This window comes from Stegastes partitus, unplaced genomic scaffold, assembly GCF_000690725.1.
Source record: "Stegastes partitus isolate 25-593 unplaced genomic scaffold, Stegastes_partitus-1.0.2 Scaffold1322, whole genome shotgun sequence".
Taxonomy (NCBI): Eukaryota; Metazoa; Chordata; class Actinopteri; family Pomacentridae; genus Stegastes; species Stegastes partitus.
The window spans coordinates 92,231-110,385 of NW_007579053.1; the positions used below are offsets into that span (position 1 = coordinate 92,231).

The following is an 18,155-nucleotide window of genomic DNA, read 5'->3' on the forward strand; positions in this document are numbered from 1 at the left end:
GTGTATGTGACAAATAAAGCTTATCTTGAATCTCTTGTTTATATTATTTGACTAAACCGTAAACTCGAAGTGAAGTTGGTGGCGGCTCTTTTGACAAACAAATTGGACTTTTCTACAGATAATGTTCCAAACCAACATTTCTTTCAACCCTTACCTTTATTTTAAGTGTGTTTATTATTGTAATAAGGAAAATGGAGGACCTCTATTTTTACCTAAACCCTGACGTTTATCCAAAACTAGCGGAGTTATTTTTCTGTCTAAACCAAATCGTCTGTGTTTCCTGACACTAATACACTAATTCACTAATTTAGGATGCATCTCGATCTCCACACTATGTTTGTTTGGGGTCCAGGACTTAAACAGGAAAAGCTTCCTCAAAGGAAATTTGTTGGGTTTTTCTCTGCAGTATAGTATTTTCAGGTCTTGACTTTGCCTTTTGAAGTGCCTTGAGCTCCGTATGAATAAAGCAGAACTGAGTTACCGCCGCTGTAACTGTCTTAAAACGCATTTGATGACTAACCGCACTGCTTACTGTACATCACGGCTACAGGCTGCGATGCCAGAACCATGTCATCCGCTAATTGATAGTTAAGACGAGACTCGCTGGTGTCCGTCCCCCCCGGGGGTGAAGGGCCTCTTGTTTCCCCTCGCAGGGCGCAGAGTGATTTCACACCTGCCATGTCTGAACCAGTTAAATGAACCCTACAGCGTTTGACCCCATTTGTTTGGGCTGCTGAGAAACTGACAATACCGCAGTCGAATCAAGCAGCACAGCGAACAATCGGCTGGACTGAAACGGTTTGTTAAACAATTTATCTGGAGCCAAAAAAAAAAAAAACTCAAATAGATCAGAGACAGGAGAGGAGCCTGGAAATTGTCTTTTTGATTATTCTGACTTTTCTTTTTCTTCTTCAATCTCTAGCGCTTGATTTTATTTAGTTTACAAAATGACAGTAAATAATGACGAATGCATCATAAAACCTAAACTTCTTTTCAAATGTTTTGTCCCAAATCCCACAGATGTTCAGTTTACTATCTCAAAGCAAAGACAAGCTACAAATCATATTAAAGAAGCAAAATAAATGCAAAGAATGACCCTTTATCAGAACAGTCGGTTATTATTTTGTGGTTATATTTGCATCTGAATAACTGTCTTCTGCTTTCTAAAGTCCACAAAGGTCATATGCGTAATTGTTTAATGACATAATGATTACATAATTACCATACAGTGCATCCAGCATATAGTATACGCAAGTAAGAAAGTCACGTTTCCTCACACAAGTCCACACAAATTGCAGCTTTTATCCCAAATCTCTCACACACGCGGCGTTGTCGCTAAGCCATTCTCCCTGTTGCTTTTCTAACCGTAAAAGAGGAGAAAGAGGACATGCCAAGTCAATTAAGGTGACTGTTGGTATAATTCGGTGTGTGCTGCAATGAAACCAGCCTAATAATACCCATTCCCTTCCCACAGCTGAACTAGCTTCCCCTTTATTTAGCTTCATGAAGTGATTGCTCAAATGAAAAGAGATTTTAATAGGGTGCTTCTCACTGGGGGCCTTTTGAAAAGGGAACAGAGCAAAGCACTTCCCACTTCCTACACTCTACGCTAAACTGCAGGACAACAATTCACTGTTATGATTTTCAGATTTTTTTTGGTATAATGTATGCGTAGGCGAGGAAATGCAGGAGAACTGCATTGTAAATTGCTAAGATATAAGCCTCTTTCAGACCTTGCACCTGATCTGACAGTAATTTAAATCTCATATCCAAGTAAGCACGCTGGTCACTTTAAAAAGTCATGACTTCAATTTCACCAAGTGAGACCTGATGATCCATATCAGTCAATACATCTGAGCTTCATATTGTCAGTTTAACAAAGTCTGCTGTGTTACAGCGTTAAACAGAGACAGATATGTGCGTGCAAGGTCACCAAAGAATCACATTATCGTAAAAATCTGTTTAATAAGCAGGAAGCTTGGTACGGCAGTCGTGACTCGATTATCCGACCCTTAACAATCCTAAACCTTGCTATCCGACAGGTTTTTATGAGCGGAACCCATGAAAAACAGCCTTAACATACCGACAGCCTTGGATTCCGACTCCAACATGACATTTTGTGTCACAAATCAGGATAACGGCGTATTATCTGACTGAACGATCCCACAGATTGGCTACGTTCAGACTGCAGGACTTGATGCTCAATTCTGATTTTTTTGTGAGTTCGTTCACATTTCCAGTTAAATACGACTTGTATGTGATCTGCTGTGTGAACTTCATACGACCCAAAAGTGTCCCGTATGCACAGGAGAGGACACGACGACGTCACACGCAGGGAGCGTACTCAGTGTTTACGGAAGTAAACATGGATGGTAACGGTGGCGGTGGTGGAAACAGTGTGACCACTAACTAAACCGGCATCAGCAGCCAAGTACTCCCTGTGCATTCCAGCCACTTCCATCCCATCAGAGCGTTCCCCTGAGGTGGAAGTGGTCCCACGACCACGCCGAATATTCATCATTAATTGGGTCCAAATATCCAGAGCCCAGAAAGTGCTATTGGTACCAGCCCTACTAGTTATTATAACAACTATGAACAATAATTAATAACAAATGAGCCTTCAAGCATCAACCTCTCCTTGTATCTCGACCTCCATCTTGACAATCCAACAGCCTTGATATCCGACATAAAAGAAGGTTTTACATTTAGTGTCAGATTATCGAGTCACGATTGTATTTTTATCCTTAATTGTTTAAGCAATTCCCTGCTTGTGCAGATTTCCTGTTTTGTTGAAGTACAGATAACGAGTCAAATTTAAATTGTTAATAACATCCATGTCAAAAATCTGTAATTCATTCTTTAACAACATTCGACTGTAAAAAACACTATTTTTACTATATTTAAAAGCCCCCAAATTATCATTATTTCACAGATTATTTGAAGGAAAAGTTATGTGTGCTAAGGATTGAAAAATGGTTCATCATTTTTTAACAGTTTTAACCTCCAGCCTTGTATTTTATCGTATTCAGTCCTTCTGTTACAACATATGACCGTACAGTATTTTACGGCATTAAAATAATCTAAAAAAATCATCATATTACAGATGTTTGACATTTTTTTTCACCAGTTTTTGACCGTTACAGTTTTCTAACGTATTTCTGCAGATTTTCAGGTTGTTTTTTTTTTTGTTTGTTTTGTTTTTTACAGGTTCTGTCTGTTTTTATCTCGTGTAAAAGATCCAACATTACGAGATCACATCATTCTATGAAAACAATATTCTCTCTGGAGATGTAACCAGGACAAAAGAGGTTGGCACAATCTACCCGCACAAAACACTTTAAATACAACACGCGTGTCGACTCACCGCGCCGTCATTCAGTGTTTGTCGAATGTTAAAAAACAGAATCTCGTTTTCTGACATTAAATAATGAAATCGATGGAACAATGCGGTTATATGTTCAGTGTGAGTCGTGGGAGCAATCTTTGGTCCTCTAAAGATTTACCTTTGTTTAGATGTCAGTAGGTTGTATAATGACATCTGCTTTTTGCTGCTTTCTAAAGTTTTTCTACTCTGACATGCATTATCCTGCTTTCTTGCTTGATGGTCAACGGTGTCATTATTGTCTTGTTTTTGTCACTCTTGTTGTCAGAGTTTAATAATGTCTGTTATTTAGGGATGTTGTTGTTTTTTGCTGACATCCGATACGCTGACTTTTTCCAGCTCATTTTGGGTGATTGCTAATGCACATATTTTTTTTTTTCCAACCTAATTGCAGAGAACATGAAATCTCTTCTGGAGTGGAACTGACATATTATTATGCCTCCTCCTATTTATACCCACCGGCTGGTGCTGACATAAAATACAGTGCTTTCAAATGTACACGCTCACTTGTGAATATAAGAGAACAACCGAGAAAACTTTTTCAGCGAAAACCTTTATGTGCCTGTCAGTGTTAATTTTGGGCTGCATTTCTTTTTAAAGCCTTTATCGGCTGATGCGAATGATGATGCTTGCATTATGGTGCGTCCGTAGCTTTGGTGTGTTTGCTCTTTCGTTGAAGTTGAGGTGTAGTTTAGGTGAGGCAACAGTAAGAGAAGAGAAATCTGGTGCTGTTTTAAAGGGTTGCTTATGTTGTTTAAAAGACAAACATCTCTTTTCCACAGATTACACTCATACATATCTGCGCCCTACATCATGACATCCGTGGCTAAAAATTCAAGCTAACCAGACCGCACATGGATTTCCAGTCTTCTTAGATTTGGTTTTTAAAGTGAGACATTTCAACCACACATCCTAAATCCAGCCTGAAAACTAACGTCTTTGACAGAGGTGACCGACCACATTTCCTTCACTGTTTATAACAATTTCCCCACCGAAAGTGAAAATCAAGCTTTTTGTCTCACTCAAGCACAACTTCCTCTCGCTAATGGAAAATCTCTAATTTTCTCAGCTAGAGATTGACTTGGCTTAATGCTTTCCTTGAAGGTTGAATCGTTCGTCGCTCCTGTAATGCAGCCTACTGTAGCTTACACACCGTCAGAGAAAGGCCATAAGAGCGGTATGTCTGCAGGTACACACACACACAAACATGCTGAAACATACTATGTGAGCTGTGAAATAGGACATTTGTCAGCTGGAGGTTTTTTTTTTGCTGCTTGGCCTCATTTCATCCAGAAGAGGCTGCAGAGCAAAAGCCGACGTATTTTTTTCAGATGTCACTTGATCTGTCATCAGCTACTATTCTGCACAGTCTGAGGCTTTCAGCAAGAAGTGCGATCTGGACACAGAGCTACAGAGGCACAAAAAAATGGAGGGCGATGTTGGTTTGTGCACCAGTTCTCGGGTTTTTTGACTCGGTGGCCTCTGGATTCAACAACCTTCATAGACCGATGGTGTAAAAGTGGACACCTGTTTCGCAGTATGTGGATTTTAGAGTCAAATAAAAAAAAAAGTTAACGGTTTCTTTTTGGTGTTCTGGATGGCAGTGCATTGGGGTTGTGTTGGTGAAAACGTGAGTCATTATTCTGCATGTGAAGCAGAAACACTGAAGAGTCAGTGAATATATTTAAATACCTCATACCAAACATGAGGAGTGCTGGATTGGGAGTCTTATGTTTAGAAATTGATCGGTTTGACGTGATAAATCAGTCGGTATGTAGTTAGAAAGTGCAGCTGTACCTATGCGTGGAGCAGGCTGTGATATTGCAGCATGCTGAAATGATGAATTAGGTTGAGAGCAAAGAAGCTCTGTAAACCTTTATCGTCTTTGTTTCCTGTCCTCCCTCATCACCTTTACCAAGTCTGTGATTTCCATAAGTTACATCGCATGTCAGTCTCACACACTCAAAGTCCACAAATAGGTACGCACAGCCGATGTTTAGGAGGTCCGTGGCTGCATGGAAGCACGATCTGTGTGGCCGACATGCGATCGTTGTGCTCGAGGCCCTCTCCCTGCACTTCCATTTGGATGCAGCAGCCTGAAATCAAGTGTAAAACTGTCAGGATTGGTCAGTGTTGTGCTTCCACGCCACACTTATTCAAGTGGACAAGGAGCCAGCAAGGAGCACACAGGGCAGACACAAGCTGTGGGTGCATGTGTGTGTGCTTGTGTTACGCATGTTGTGAGGACATGAATCTGTTTACGTAGTCACACTGTGGGGACTCACCCCGCCTTTTGGGGACAAAAAAACAAGTCGTCATCGCATGAATCATTACATTTAAAGGTGGGGACTCGGTTTAAAGGTCAGATGTATGTTAAGGTTAGATTTAGGAAATGAACGTAGTCGTGTAGCGTAATGGAAGTCAATGCAGTGTCCCCTGAAGCGATGGAAACATGACTGCCTGTGCGTGTTGACAACACTTGACATTTCAGGCCAGGGTTTCGGGGTAGAGACTGTGACTATAATTGTGTTTATTTGAAGTGATTATAGTGACTGCCGAATGAATAACAATGCATTAAAGGCTTGCCCTCCCCAGCAGTGCACACTGCCTTTGTGTTGATTATGCAAATGTGGAAACGACGTGCTTCTGGAATGAGTCGAGTTTTCAGACGCACTGAACCTCTTGCTGCCCTCCTCTCCAGCAGCCTTAAAGCACACGGTGGCAGATCCTGAGGTTAATGCATATTCTGTAAAGCGGGATTAATGCTTAAACGTTTTCGAAATAATCGCAAAATGTGTAAGAAAATCTGCAAGAAGTATTCAGATTTACATAAACACAATGCAACAGGGCCAGTCCTGTACTTATACTAAAGTACTTTTCTCTTTGAAATGTCGTGGAAGACGTGTAAAGCAGTGGAACATCCATGAAAGATATAATAGAAGACAAGGTAAACCTATTTGTACAGCACATTTTACCAACGAGGCACTTCAAAGTGCATTACATAAGCCATAAAAGGCGTTAAGGGAAGAAACACAAGGCGATGTGAAAAGACGTATAAACTGGACTTTAAAAGAGCGAAGAGATAAAAATAAGCTAAGCCAGTGGAAGACAGATTAAACAGAGGAATTAAATCCACTGTTAGATGGAATATATTCACATGCAGGCATTAGCTCATGTCCCAGTGGTGATGCCAAGAGCGTCGCTGTGGTTTATACGTGGCGACGCAGAGAACCCTTTAATGTATATCACGCGACAAAAAAACCCCGTAAAAGGTTTTATGCAGCTATAAGAACGATGGCAGAGCAGAACGTGGCAGGGACCGACTCCAGTTCCGCTCAGTAGTACTCATGAGAAGATTAGTGAGGAAAATTAGCGAGCTATTTGTCGAACAATAATCTCTCCCACCTGCTCATTAAAACAAACACTTAATCTCAAATAGTTTTAAATCAGTGCCGAGTGTGGAGAGAGCTGCCCTATGAATATGCTACCAACGCGTCTAGGACTCATTACAGAGTGTTAACTCGTTTTTGGACATTCGCAGTGTTTTCATAATGAATCAAAAATCTGCTAATTAATCGTGCCTCGGTGTAAAAACTATAAAACATTTGCATTTAGCTACGTGTTACTATCTCCCAAACTTTCAGTCTGTCTCAGCTCTTTGCAGAATGCTTCTCGCTCTTCCGGAAATGGCAGCAATGGATCGCTGTTAGCTGTAGAAAGATCGAATTCTTTAAGGAGCAAGTTTTGACTTAAGTAGCCCAAATGAAAGGAGGCAACTGATTCGATGCCAACATTGTAACCCACTGCCTAATAATGTGGAGGTGCCCCTTGTAACTAGATTGAGATCAATGCTTAGGACTCTTTCTCGAGGTGTTCCTGAGCAGGTTTTGCAGGTTTTCCTCTGCTAGAGGAGATCACTGCTATCTGTGGGTGCTGTTCCAATGCTTGGTCTGCAGCAATATTTAAATGGGTGGCACATGTCAAAGTAACATCAACATAAATGCCATGAGCCAAGGTTTCCCAGCAGAACATTGCATTAAAATGAGATATTGTTCACCTCATCTGTCAGTGGTTTTATTGTTGTGGCTGATTGGTTTATATAAAATCTAATGCACCTTCAGTCACACCTTGTAACACAATTTCTCTTGATTTAAAGATATTAACACTGTGCAGCCTATGAAGATGAAATAAAGCTTCTTTTTTCTCATAAAGAAACGAAAAGCTTTATTAATTAGCTACTAAACACTCGTATGACCTCTGAAGTAGCATATGGTGACTAAGGTGATGTTTACTGATCCAAGTGGAGTCCCATACCGAAATTTTGATGTAAATATATTCTCTGATATGATGTATAAATAGCCTATATATACATGCATATATATTTTACAAATTAGTTAGCATCGTATGCTGAAGACATGCTAAAGCTTGACGCGCTACCATCTACTCACCTGCTATACGTACTCTTCTTCATGTGCTGCATTGTAAAAAATGTAAGCTAACATTATACCTGTAATTTTTGAACAATTTGTTATTTTCCTGTTTTAAGTTACAGATAGTATCTAGTAAAATCACAAAGTGAAAGTATTTATTTACATTTGAACTATAAAAACCTCCAATAAAGATTCATTCTTTTATGACTGTAGAAGTACATGTTTTACTGTATTTAAATCAGCAAAAAAAATGTAATTTTACACGTATTTCTTGTTATTTTTTTTACCATTTTTAAACATTAAAATATTACATTTTTAAAAGAACATTTTCTCTGGCACCTTTGCTGACAGATTTTTTACAAAGTTTGTGTTATAGCATGAGAGTGTACAGTGTGACACCATTTCTAAATTGCCCCAAGAATCTTCTTCTGCAAAATGTTTTTTACATACACACACACCAAAAAAGTATTGGTACACATGGAACAACACATAAAACATATATGGGCATATATGTGGCTCAGGTGGTAGAGCGGGTTGTCCTCCAATCGCAAGGTTGGCGGTTTGATCCCTCGGCCCTCCACAGTCCAAATGTCCTTGAGCAAGAAGACACTGAACCCGAAGTTGCTCCCAATGACAACTCTGTCGCCACTGGTGTATAAATGTGTGTGTGAATGGGTGAATGAGAAACACATCGTAAAGCGCTTTGGATAAAAGCATTATATAAGTGACCGTTTACCATTTAACATATATACTGAAATGGATCTATCTGACATATATTGACAGGCCGATATATTTATATTATTGTTGTTATTATGTCAGTTTGCAACTCTTCTGTGCTGCTGTTAGTTTTGCAGTTAATCTGTTGTTGTTGTTTGTGGCCTCAGTGGTCGTCATGCAGTTAATTTAAGCTGTCAAATTCATCTTTCCCCTTTTCCGGTACTGTGTTACATGCGGCTCTACTTCCTGTTCCACCCCAATATGTAGATAATAGCAACAATAAGTTGTGAGTTATAGAAAGATAAAACATACCAGGAGCTGATTTTAAAGCTACTTGGGCTGAACTGTTTAAATTCTAATGGTGATTATATGATCTTGTGCTGCACGAGTGTCTCGAGAACTTTGATTAAATACTCAGGATCGTTGCCCTATTGGAAATGTAAACCTGGAGTTCAGGAACAATCGATTCTCCCCAACATGTGCCGCGCATCATTCGGATGAAAAGTTTTTCGAACGCTCCACCCTTGTGCCCGTGATTACAGCCTGAGAACAACGCAGCACGACGGCGTTTTAAACCAGAAGAGAAACAGATTGATAAATGGCGCCCATTGTTGTCAAGTAATGCCAGGAAGGAAATCTCATTCGAGTGTCCTTAAGAAACATGCAGGTGTGAAACCCTGAATAGAAAATGCTGCGAGGAAGAAGAGGAAGAAGGGGGGAGATGTGGGATGCTCATGTTGTTAATAGCCCGTTCTCTGCCAGCTCTCTCTCTCTCTCTCTTCCCTCTTTGTCGCTCCCTCTCTCGCTCTTTCGCTCTCCCTTACATACTCATACGCGTAGAAGAACACACACTTGCTCTTCAGACTCTCTCTCAGCCTCTTTTCTTTCTCCGCTGCCTTTCAATCCCCCTCGCTCCATCTCTCTCTCTCTCTCTCTCTTCTTCTTCGCCTCATAAAGGGCAGCGCGATCAGCAGAGCATGACACTTTTAATTGAAGCGCATATTTGTCGTTCTTTCGCCGCGGCAGTTTGGATCGTAGCCAAGATGTGTCATTGACCGAGAGAGGACTGCCATTTCACCTTAGGCAGAGCATCAAAGTGAGAGGAGGGGGGTGAAGACAGATACAGTAAAGAGACGGAGAGGGTTATCTGCGAGGAGGGCACTTTGGTTGGTTTCAACTTCTTCTGATGGGAGATCAGCTGGCAGGAGAAGCCTGAACACACAAGTGGAGGATTCCTGAAACACGTGGAGATGCTGTTAGGTAAGACTCCTACAGTGTGTGTGTCAAGTGCAGCGAAAAGTAGCTTTAGGTGTTATCGGGGTTTGGTTTGTCTTGAGATTTTTCTGCGGCTCAGTCTGGCTAAATGCATGTGAGCGCTCCTTCCTTCCCCCCCCAGTCAGTGTGTGTTTTACAACAATGACTTCACATCACCGCTCAAGGGCAGGCTCGGTCTCCTGCCTACCATCTGCCCTCATTCACTTCCTCTTGCATCCAAAATGAGTCCCCGGCCTGTTTGTTTTTCTAATTGACCCCTTTTGATGAAGCCAAGTGCGGAGTTCAGACCAATGCAGCGCCGTCGTTTCCCACATGTGTCAAGTCATTTTAAAGCCACACAAGAACAGCGCTGATATCACTGTGCAGATTGCTGGCAATTATGTCTTTGCCTCCCCAGGGAAATATGCCCAGATTAGCTCGCATAATTGGAGCCTGTTAAAGATAAAGGCAGTGTGGGGATTTTTAGTCATTTGTGTTTGTTTTTTTTTTGTTTTTTTAGCTAAGGGAACAAAATGCTGATTTATAAGATTCTGAACCACTTTAGTTTTGCCAAGTTAAACTCTTTAATTTAACTCGCTCACCTTGATCGTTCTTCACTTGACCTCTAGGTAGGTTTCGACAAATGCAAGAATAAGCTGTTTATGATGGATGTAGCTGTCGTCATTTGTCAATTAGCCGATCAAGAGAATAATTATCTGCAACTGTTTTGTTAAATTACTGTAATTTTTTTGTGCATAAATCCTTCAAATTGTTTTGTTGAGTTTTCTTCTTTTCTCTCTACATTGTTTTCCAGGACTTGAGGCGTTTATCACTATTTTCAGACACTTTATAGATAAAGCAAATTGTTGGATCTGCAAATAAAATGCTAACTAACCAAACCGAAGACTTACTAGATGAATAGCTTGTATAAATATCTTTGCATTCTTTAGATTGCAGCCGCTATGTGTGGATGAGGAATGCGCGTTATTTCTCCTCTCGTAGAGTTAACGTACGGGTTTAATTATGCATATGCGTGTATTTTGTTATGCACTTCAGTAGCTTGCAGGCACACACAACAGCGTGGATGGAAACACTGAGAAGTGTCTATGTAGCAGCTCTGGGAGCTTTCTTCTTTAAATGGCAGATTAGGGAGATCAAAGGGAAACAGTTGGAGAGAAGATAACTGTGGTTTTGCCTGGTGGCCATGCTGCATCTGTCCCCACCCCTCGTCAAGAGCTACGTTTTGAGGTTGCAGCGAAACCCTGTGTGTATAAATCTCATCTCTGCTCAGCGTAACATGCAGCCGACGTGACAGCGTGGAAGATCCCTAAATAACGCCTTCAGATTCATACGTTTCTCCACATCTTTTGTTTGAAAGTCGTAGAATAACACGCAGCGCGGTGGAAGGTGGAGGAGCTACAGAGGCGGCGTTGACAGTGGTGTGCCAGTGCTCGGCCTTGATGTTCTGGATGAAACTTTTATAATACGTCACTCCAGGAGTGCGACAGCGCAACAACACACGCCGGGGGTTCTTTGTATCAAACTGCACTTGCGGCTCCGCACGCCAAAGTCACCTATAGCACGACACAGTGACTGGTTTTGATAATTAAGTGTTCAGAGGCACACAGCATGATTACGCCACAGTTGGAAATTAACCACGTCAAAGATGCTTACCATGCGCTTGCTGCACAGATTCCAAAGGGTTTCACAATACAGCAGGAAAACACGAGATGTGATGAAGCTAACCAGGCGAAGCAATAACACAGAGTGCTAAAAGTAAACCTCAGGTAGAATTTGATAAAACAGTTCAACACAATGCTTCAAACAGACTCCTGCTCGGTGTCCAGCTTGCAAAAAATACATTTAATTGGGATGTTTCAGTGCAACATCTTCATCAAACCATTTGCAGACGGTCTAGCGCAGAAGCATCGCATATAAATGTCTTTTTTTCAACTTTTTCATCCCTCTTCTTTGCACCTGAAATATACGACCGAACGGCTCCTTCGTCTTGTAAAAGACTTTAGGAAATAGACTAAATACAATTAACAATACGAAATGAAACAGGTGGAAGTGATTTTCAAAGTGAATCTTTAACCAGGATTTAAAAATGCTAACAAATTCACTCGTTCTGACACTTGCAGCGTAATTTATTCCAGCGCTTTGGGGGGTGCATCATCTTCTTCAGTTTTAAGTTGAGTTGTCGGCTCTGTGTTCCTCCTCCTACATGCTTTCTGTTGCTCTCTACTGTCAACGAACAAATACTGGAGGAATTCCAAATGTGTATTAAAAAAAAACCCAACAAAATCCAGTGTGAGACAGGCTGGCTGTGAGTTGTGACTTTTAAAGCAGGTGAAACAAGTCTGCACTTAACTCCAATCCTGTTTGTGCTCGTGCAAAGCCCAACTGTCCAATGTCATAAAAATAAAAACCCTGAGATGCATTTTATCACCCACACACAAAGAAAATTACCTTTCGGTTACTGTTGAAAGCAAATTACCCCAGTGATTGCTTGCTATGTAGCAGTGATGTGTGTTTAATTTATCGTCTTTTTCTTCCCTAAACAGAGAAGAATCTCATTTTAAATATAAATACGTCTGTTAACAGACAAGATAAATGTGAATTAAGGTTGTTTTGCGTATTGTTTTGGTCACAAGCTACTAGTAGATGTTTTTTTTTGTCCAATATATTCCTTGAAACAGACATGTTCGTTAATGTATTGTCAACATTTGAACCACAAGTTCAGTTTCACCTGATATTTATAAAATTACATTGGATTTCTTTCTGTCCATGTGACAAAAGTAGTTTCTCACTTCTCTTTTCTTTTAAATCATTAGCTAGGAGCAAACTAAATCACATTCACGCAACTCATGTGTGATGTTATGAGCCGTTCCATTAGTTATGAGACATTAATCCGTCTTCTGTAGGGGTGGAGAGCTTTAAAGAAAACAAGCCTCCGTTTCTTTGTTGCGGGGAGGAAAAAGTTTTTCAATATGTTTTCGAGGAGGCAGAAGTTCATGAGTCAGTTTAGATGGGATCATTAATTTTCCTGTTGGGGCACATATTCGCTATCCAGCAGCGTTAATGACTCATTATTCTAATCGAAGGGTAATGAGTATGGAACAGTATGGTTTTAATTGCAATACTGATAGTGCAGATTATCTTAGAGACCAGATTTAATTAGTGTACTGTACTGACTGGGTGCGCGGAGTCGGTGGAAGCCTTTTAATGTATTTGTACCACCGCAGTACTAAAAACAAGCAGCTGATTTTACATTGATGTTGAGTTTTATAATGCTTGTTGTGTACAAGCATAGAAAGGTTCCATTATAAATAGATAACAATGTGTGACACTGAGACATGTTACAGCAACAACACGTACATGACGGTGATCTCTCGTTGCCATGTGAATAAATTAGAAGGCAGATATGTCAGAGCAAGTTCGGTAAGGGTGGAAATTGGATCAGCGGTTAATAGATCTTCACATGAATGCAATACAGGATGTTAAAGATGAAGACCACCCAACCGGAAGCGCCGTTTGTTTCCCGATTCGTGTCAAACTGTGACCTGTGTGTTGGGATTGACCTATAAATATATGGACATACTCAGGTATAGCAACCCTTACTAATTAAGAAACCTATTTATATCTAAGTAGTTCCCCTCTATCTTATGCTTTAATCTATAACAGTTCCAAATATCTGTTTCCTTGATTATCTGCATCAGTCCATCTCCAGTCTCGTACATGTAATCCTGTCATGGCAGGATAAACATGAGTTTTGTACATGTGTGCTGTTTTTCAACACATGACTTGTTCTTTTTTTTTAATTTCTGAAGACTCGTTTCAATACGGTCTGACTGGATAAACGTGGCAGGCTGTCTAATTGTGTGTGTGTGTGTGTTGTTCCGGATCTGCAGTAAAAGCTTGAGCAAACTGACACACAGCACGGTGACTGACAGCCCCAATCAGTCATTGTGGTGTGTTGACAGTGTGAGTTTGATTAGCCTGACTGGTAATGACTGCAGGAGTGCAGACGTGCACACACTCGCTCAGAAGAGCATCGCATTGTTTCCTTTTCCCCCCACAGCCAAACCCCAAATAGAATTCAATTCCACAGACAAGTTTTAGCCAAAAAATAGAATGTTAACCCTTGAAGGGGAACCTGAGTGACGATTTTTTACTTTTCCTGATGGTGTTTTATCATCAACTGAGCCTTGAGAGTGTTGATCTTGTGCAGCTGCTTGACCTGCTGTAAAGTTAAGAAAACACATTGTAAGGTTGGTTTAGACCTGCATTCACAACTTTGGCAGCGAGAGTAGTGCCGTCTATCACTTCTGTTTAAATCAGGAGCATCAGGAACCTCTCTTGGATGCCTCCTAGGTTTTTCCACCAGAGGGTCTGCTATAGTCCTTTGTTGCTGAAGCCTACCGCATCTCCGTCAGTACGATGGCTTCCTTCTTAGGCTCTGGCAAAACAATCATCATCGCAGGTTGGCACGAAATGCGCCGCTGCTGGTGGGCCAACGTGGGAATGTCGCTACCAAGCAGCAGCAGCAGCAGCAGCAGCAGCATCCAGGTGGTGGAAAAATAAAGCCAATGTGGAAGCGCCAAAGCTGCAGTTCCTCCAATGGTCACTTAAGGCAGGTTCCAAAAGAGAGTCAGTCCCTGTAGAGCCCCCCATGTTAAAATGCTTAACTGTACCACAGAAATAACCATGTTTCATGGTACATAAAATGATTTTGGTTTCTTAAAGTAATGTATGAACTGTATAGGGAGCGACGTTTTTACATAACTCAACCATATTCATTGTTTTAAAGCTTAGAGTTATGCATAATTAAAGGCGTGGTCTATGACTTGGAGACATTTCCCACCTCAGTTCCTCTCACATCCCACCTCTTGGTAGATGTTTGGGTTAACCAGGAGTTAGTTGGCGCCACTAGACGTCACTTTACAACCGCTGTTCAGGTAACCTATAGGTGACAGGATGGATTGTCTGTCCGTCTTTATGTGTACACCAAATTAATACCTCCAGTATGCTGTGAAATACAGAGAGATTTACCCGGCTCTGATAGGCTTAGTGAGCTCGTTTGGTTTGACTTCAATGAGCATTGATTTTTATATAAAAGTCTTGCACTCCAGCTTTCAATTGTGGATCTCTTTGCTAGTATAATATCTTTTTTGCCAGTTTTCCTGTACAGCAACAGGATGCGTTGAGGTCTCACTGTTGATGAATGATGATCTCTGAAGGCTGATAAAAGCAATTTGACGCGTGTGTGAGTCTCTATTCAGTATCTTGATGATTGCGTAATTAGTTCAACAAAGATGACGAGTTACACGTTCACTTCCTGCTTTATATCGTATTAGACTTTAGAGAAGCTTAGGGTGACTCACATCCTGCATCAAAATGAGGGCAAAATTTTTCCAGATGTATCCTGGGAATGGAGTTGCATGCCACTACACTAAGTCATTTTAATGGTTTAGACACGTGTCACGGATTTCTGTTATATTCCGGATTTGCCAAGAAAGTTGTGCAGCCTCGAGATATCTGGTGACCGGGGATGTGCTGCCGCCACCAGGGGTCTGTGGGCACATAGCGAGGACACTGAAGGCTTCTTCCGCCTCATTATATAACCCTCCTGTGAGTCAAGGAAAGTGAGATTTCTTTTTTTTTTTTTTTTTAAATAATTATCCCTGGATTAAAATAACATGAAATCTCTATAGAAGGGGTCGTGTGCTATCTTCTGACTGTTGACGGTAAAGAAACTACTGGAGGATTATCAGCAAAGTGATTAATCAGGTTGTGATTTGACTCTGGGCCCTCAGGTCTGCCTCCGTTATTCCAACAACCCCTCTTACCTGCCCACTCTGTGCCCTCTCTTACTGCTGACAGTCCGTCCGTCACTGTCAGTCGTATGACCCGTGATGCCCCGTAATGGATTTCCAACAGAGAAAGTAACCATTAGCGTGTCACCAGAAGTGTCAAGCGGCAGAGAATAGTGGATAATCTAAGGCACATTTTTCACCGCTGTCAACTTGATTGAATAGCAAGACCTTTTTTATTATTTTTTTTGTGGGGGAACTGTACCAATAAGTGATGCTATGCAAGTTAGCTTTCAGTCCCAGGACCCCTGTTGATATGACAAATTGAAAACATGACGACCTTTTTCATGTTTACTAGTGAGATTTTCCAGGATGTTCCATTGCTTATATTTCAAAATCTTAAGGAAAAATATTTGAAACATGTTTTTTTGTTGTTAAGGATAAATAATAAGTAAAATAAACCCTCGAGACTAGAAGCAGTTTCTGGGTGTTTATTCCTCCTGATGATTTTTTACTCATTTTGTAAAGTCCTGCTCCTGCATGAAAACAGCACAACCAAGGCTGGAAGTGAAGAAAACTCAAAACTGTATTTGCAGTATAACAGAAATAAAATGCCAATAATTAGAAAGCAAAATATATATATTTATTTTTAAGTTTTCTTTGTATTAGTATTTATTTTGTATAAAAAATAAAAAAATAAAAAATAGCAACAATTGAATTATCATCACAGTGTTTTTCCAAGTCCCCACAGGTGTTTTACATATTCTACATATTTTACTACTTACATTTTTTATTTGTTTCCGTACTTGTCATCTATCCGCTCTGTGTCAACACAGCCTGCAGTTCAGCCTAGTTCGGCCAACAAGCCCCTAAATTTCTGTGACATTAATCTCGTTTGCAGCTGAGCCGCTAACGGGTTTCTGGTTGTGCAAACAAGTGCAGAATTCTTCTTTCTTTTTTTTTTTTTTTTTTACACAATCCAGTTAGTGTAAACTGTTAAACTTTGGCAAATGTTTAAATGAGACATATAGAATAAAGTGACTTTGATGAAGCATCGTGCTTTCAAGCTTAGCTCATGTTTCCTGGGGGATCCAACACATAACACATTCAAGGACAGGTGGTTAGAAAGTGTTTGTTTTTACAGGTTCTGACTCTGACAAACGGGGTGATGTTGGCGATTTTAAAAAGACAACATGCTCTTCAAACCCTCCGGCAGTTAAGTTGCATAATACAATGACAGAGAAACACCTGTAGACCAGATGCTGTTGTTGTAGTGTGTGTGTGTGTCTCATCATTACTCCACCGTTTATATGCGAATGAGGAAGAGTTGAAAAAGAAAATTCCGCTTATGTTGAAACGTTTTCAATTCATGTGCCCCTGGTGATTTTGTCTCCAGCTTAATACGTACCCACACTGCCTTCAGAATTCACTTTGCATCCTCTCTGAACACACAGCGAAGCCTCTGAGTACATGGAACAGACCGCTTAACATACTTTCACAGTTGTGGCCTGTGCCCTGTTCTTTGTGGTGGAGCCAGCACCAGTGTTGGGATGAATAAACTGGTGAAAAACAAAAGCGATGAGCCTGCACAGCATGGAGCTAGAAACAGAAGGGAGGATAAACTGAACTCGAGGCAATCATCATCTCAAGGTGCAAGCTGGGGTGTCTGAGAGTGTTTTTGTGTCAACAGTCATCAGACTGTATAATGCTACCTGTCCAAACAGCTACTCGCTGGGGGGAGGACTTGAAGTGTGCTGCCCGCGTTGTGTGCACAGACTACCCCAGATTGCCGTTCACACATCTAGCTTTGTTATTTACTTGCATGCTTTCTGTGGTGTATGTGTCATTAAAGTATCTGCGTATTATAATAATGCACATGAAATGATTGTTGCTCCCTGATGTTTGTTTGTGAAACAGATTTATCCAGAGGAGGGTAACTGCTGGTCAGATATAATTTGCACTCGCTGTGCGCTGAAATCTATTTTAGTGACATCCTGAATGCAATCTTGAAAATTTAAGACCAAATATTCCGGAAATGTGTTGTGCTCAGCGAGGACGAGTGCTTCGATGACATACAGTATGTACTTTTCTCTGTAAGTGCCGGTTGCAGGAAAGAACATTATGGGATTTTTTAAAACAGCGTTACTGTATCCCCGTACCGGTTTGGTTTTCATTCACGCTTCCCTCACAAAATGCGGTATCCTCCTGAGACAGAATTTTGTCATATGAATAAAAAAAAATGCTCCTCCTGTCACATCTAAATGGGATCCAGCACACTGAGGGCAAGTGAGCATGTATTCTGTTGAAGCATTTCTCTTCTGTGTCACCCCCACTGGGTATTGGACTCTGGAGGACGCTGGCATTGATACACCCTCCATGTCCTTCTAGCAGGAGCTGTTAGCGTGTGGCTCTGCCTCTTTCCAAACCCTGCTCTCTGCATAAACTGTCAGGGGAAGGTGCAACGATTACTCAGGAGCTACTCTTTGAGCAGGAAACGATAAAAACTTCTTCCACCGCCTGCTGCCTACTGCGCATGACCAACTGGTGACTTAATATATT

The 18,155-nt window shown here is 40.9% G+C and overlaps 1 protein-coding gene across 2 annotated transcripts in view; it reads left to right on the forward strand.

The window, feature by feature from the left end:
* LOC103369713 (zinc finger protein 385C-like) overlaps positions 1-18,155 on the forward strand; it is a 55,615-nt gene that overhangs the window by 7,213 nt on the left and 30,247 nt on the right. The window contains exon 1 of one of the 2 annotated variants that reach the window (XM_008298495.1): positions 9,489-9,789. The exons of the other annotated variant lie outside the window; for it this stretch is intronic. Coding sequence (XP_008296717.1) covers positions 9,780-9,789 — 10 coding nt within the window. The 5' untranslated portion in view covers positions 9,489-9,779. Of the gene's footprint in view, positions 1-9,488; positions 9,790-18,155 lie in introns of those variants that run through there. 2 annotated transcript variants of the gene reach the window in all.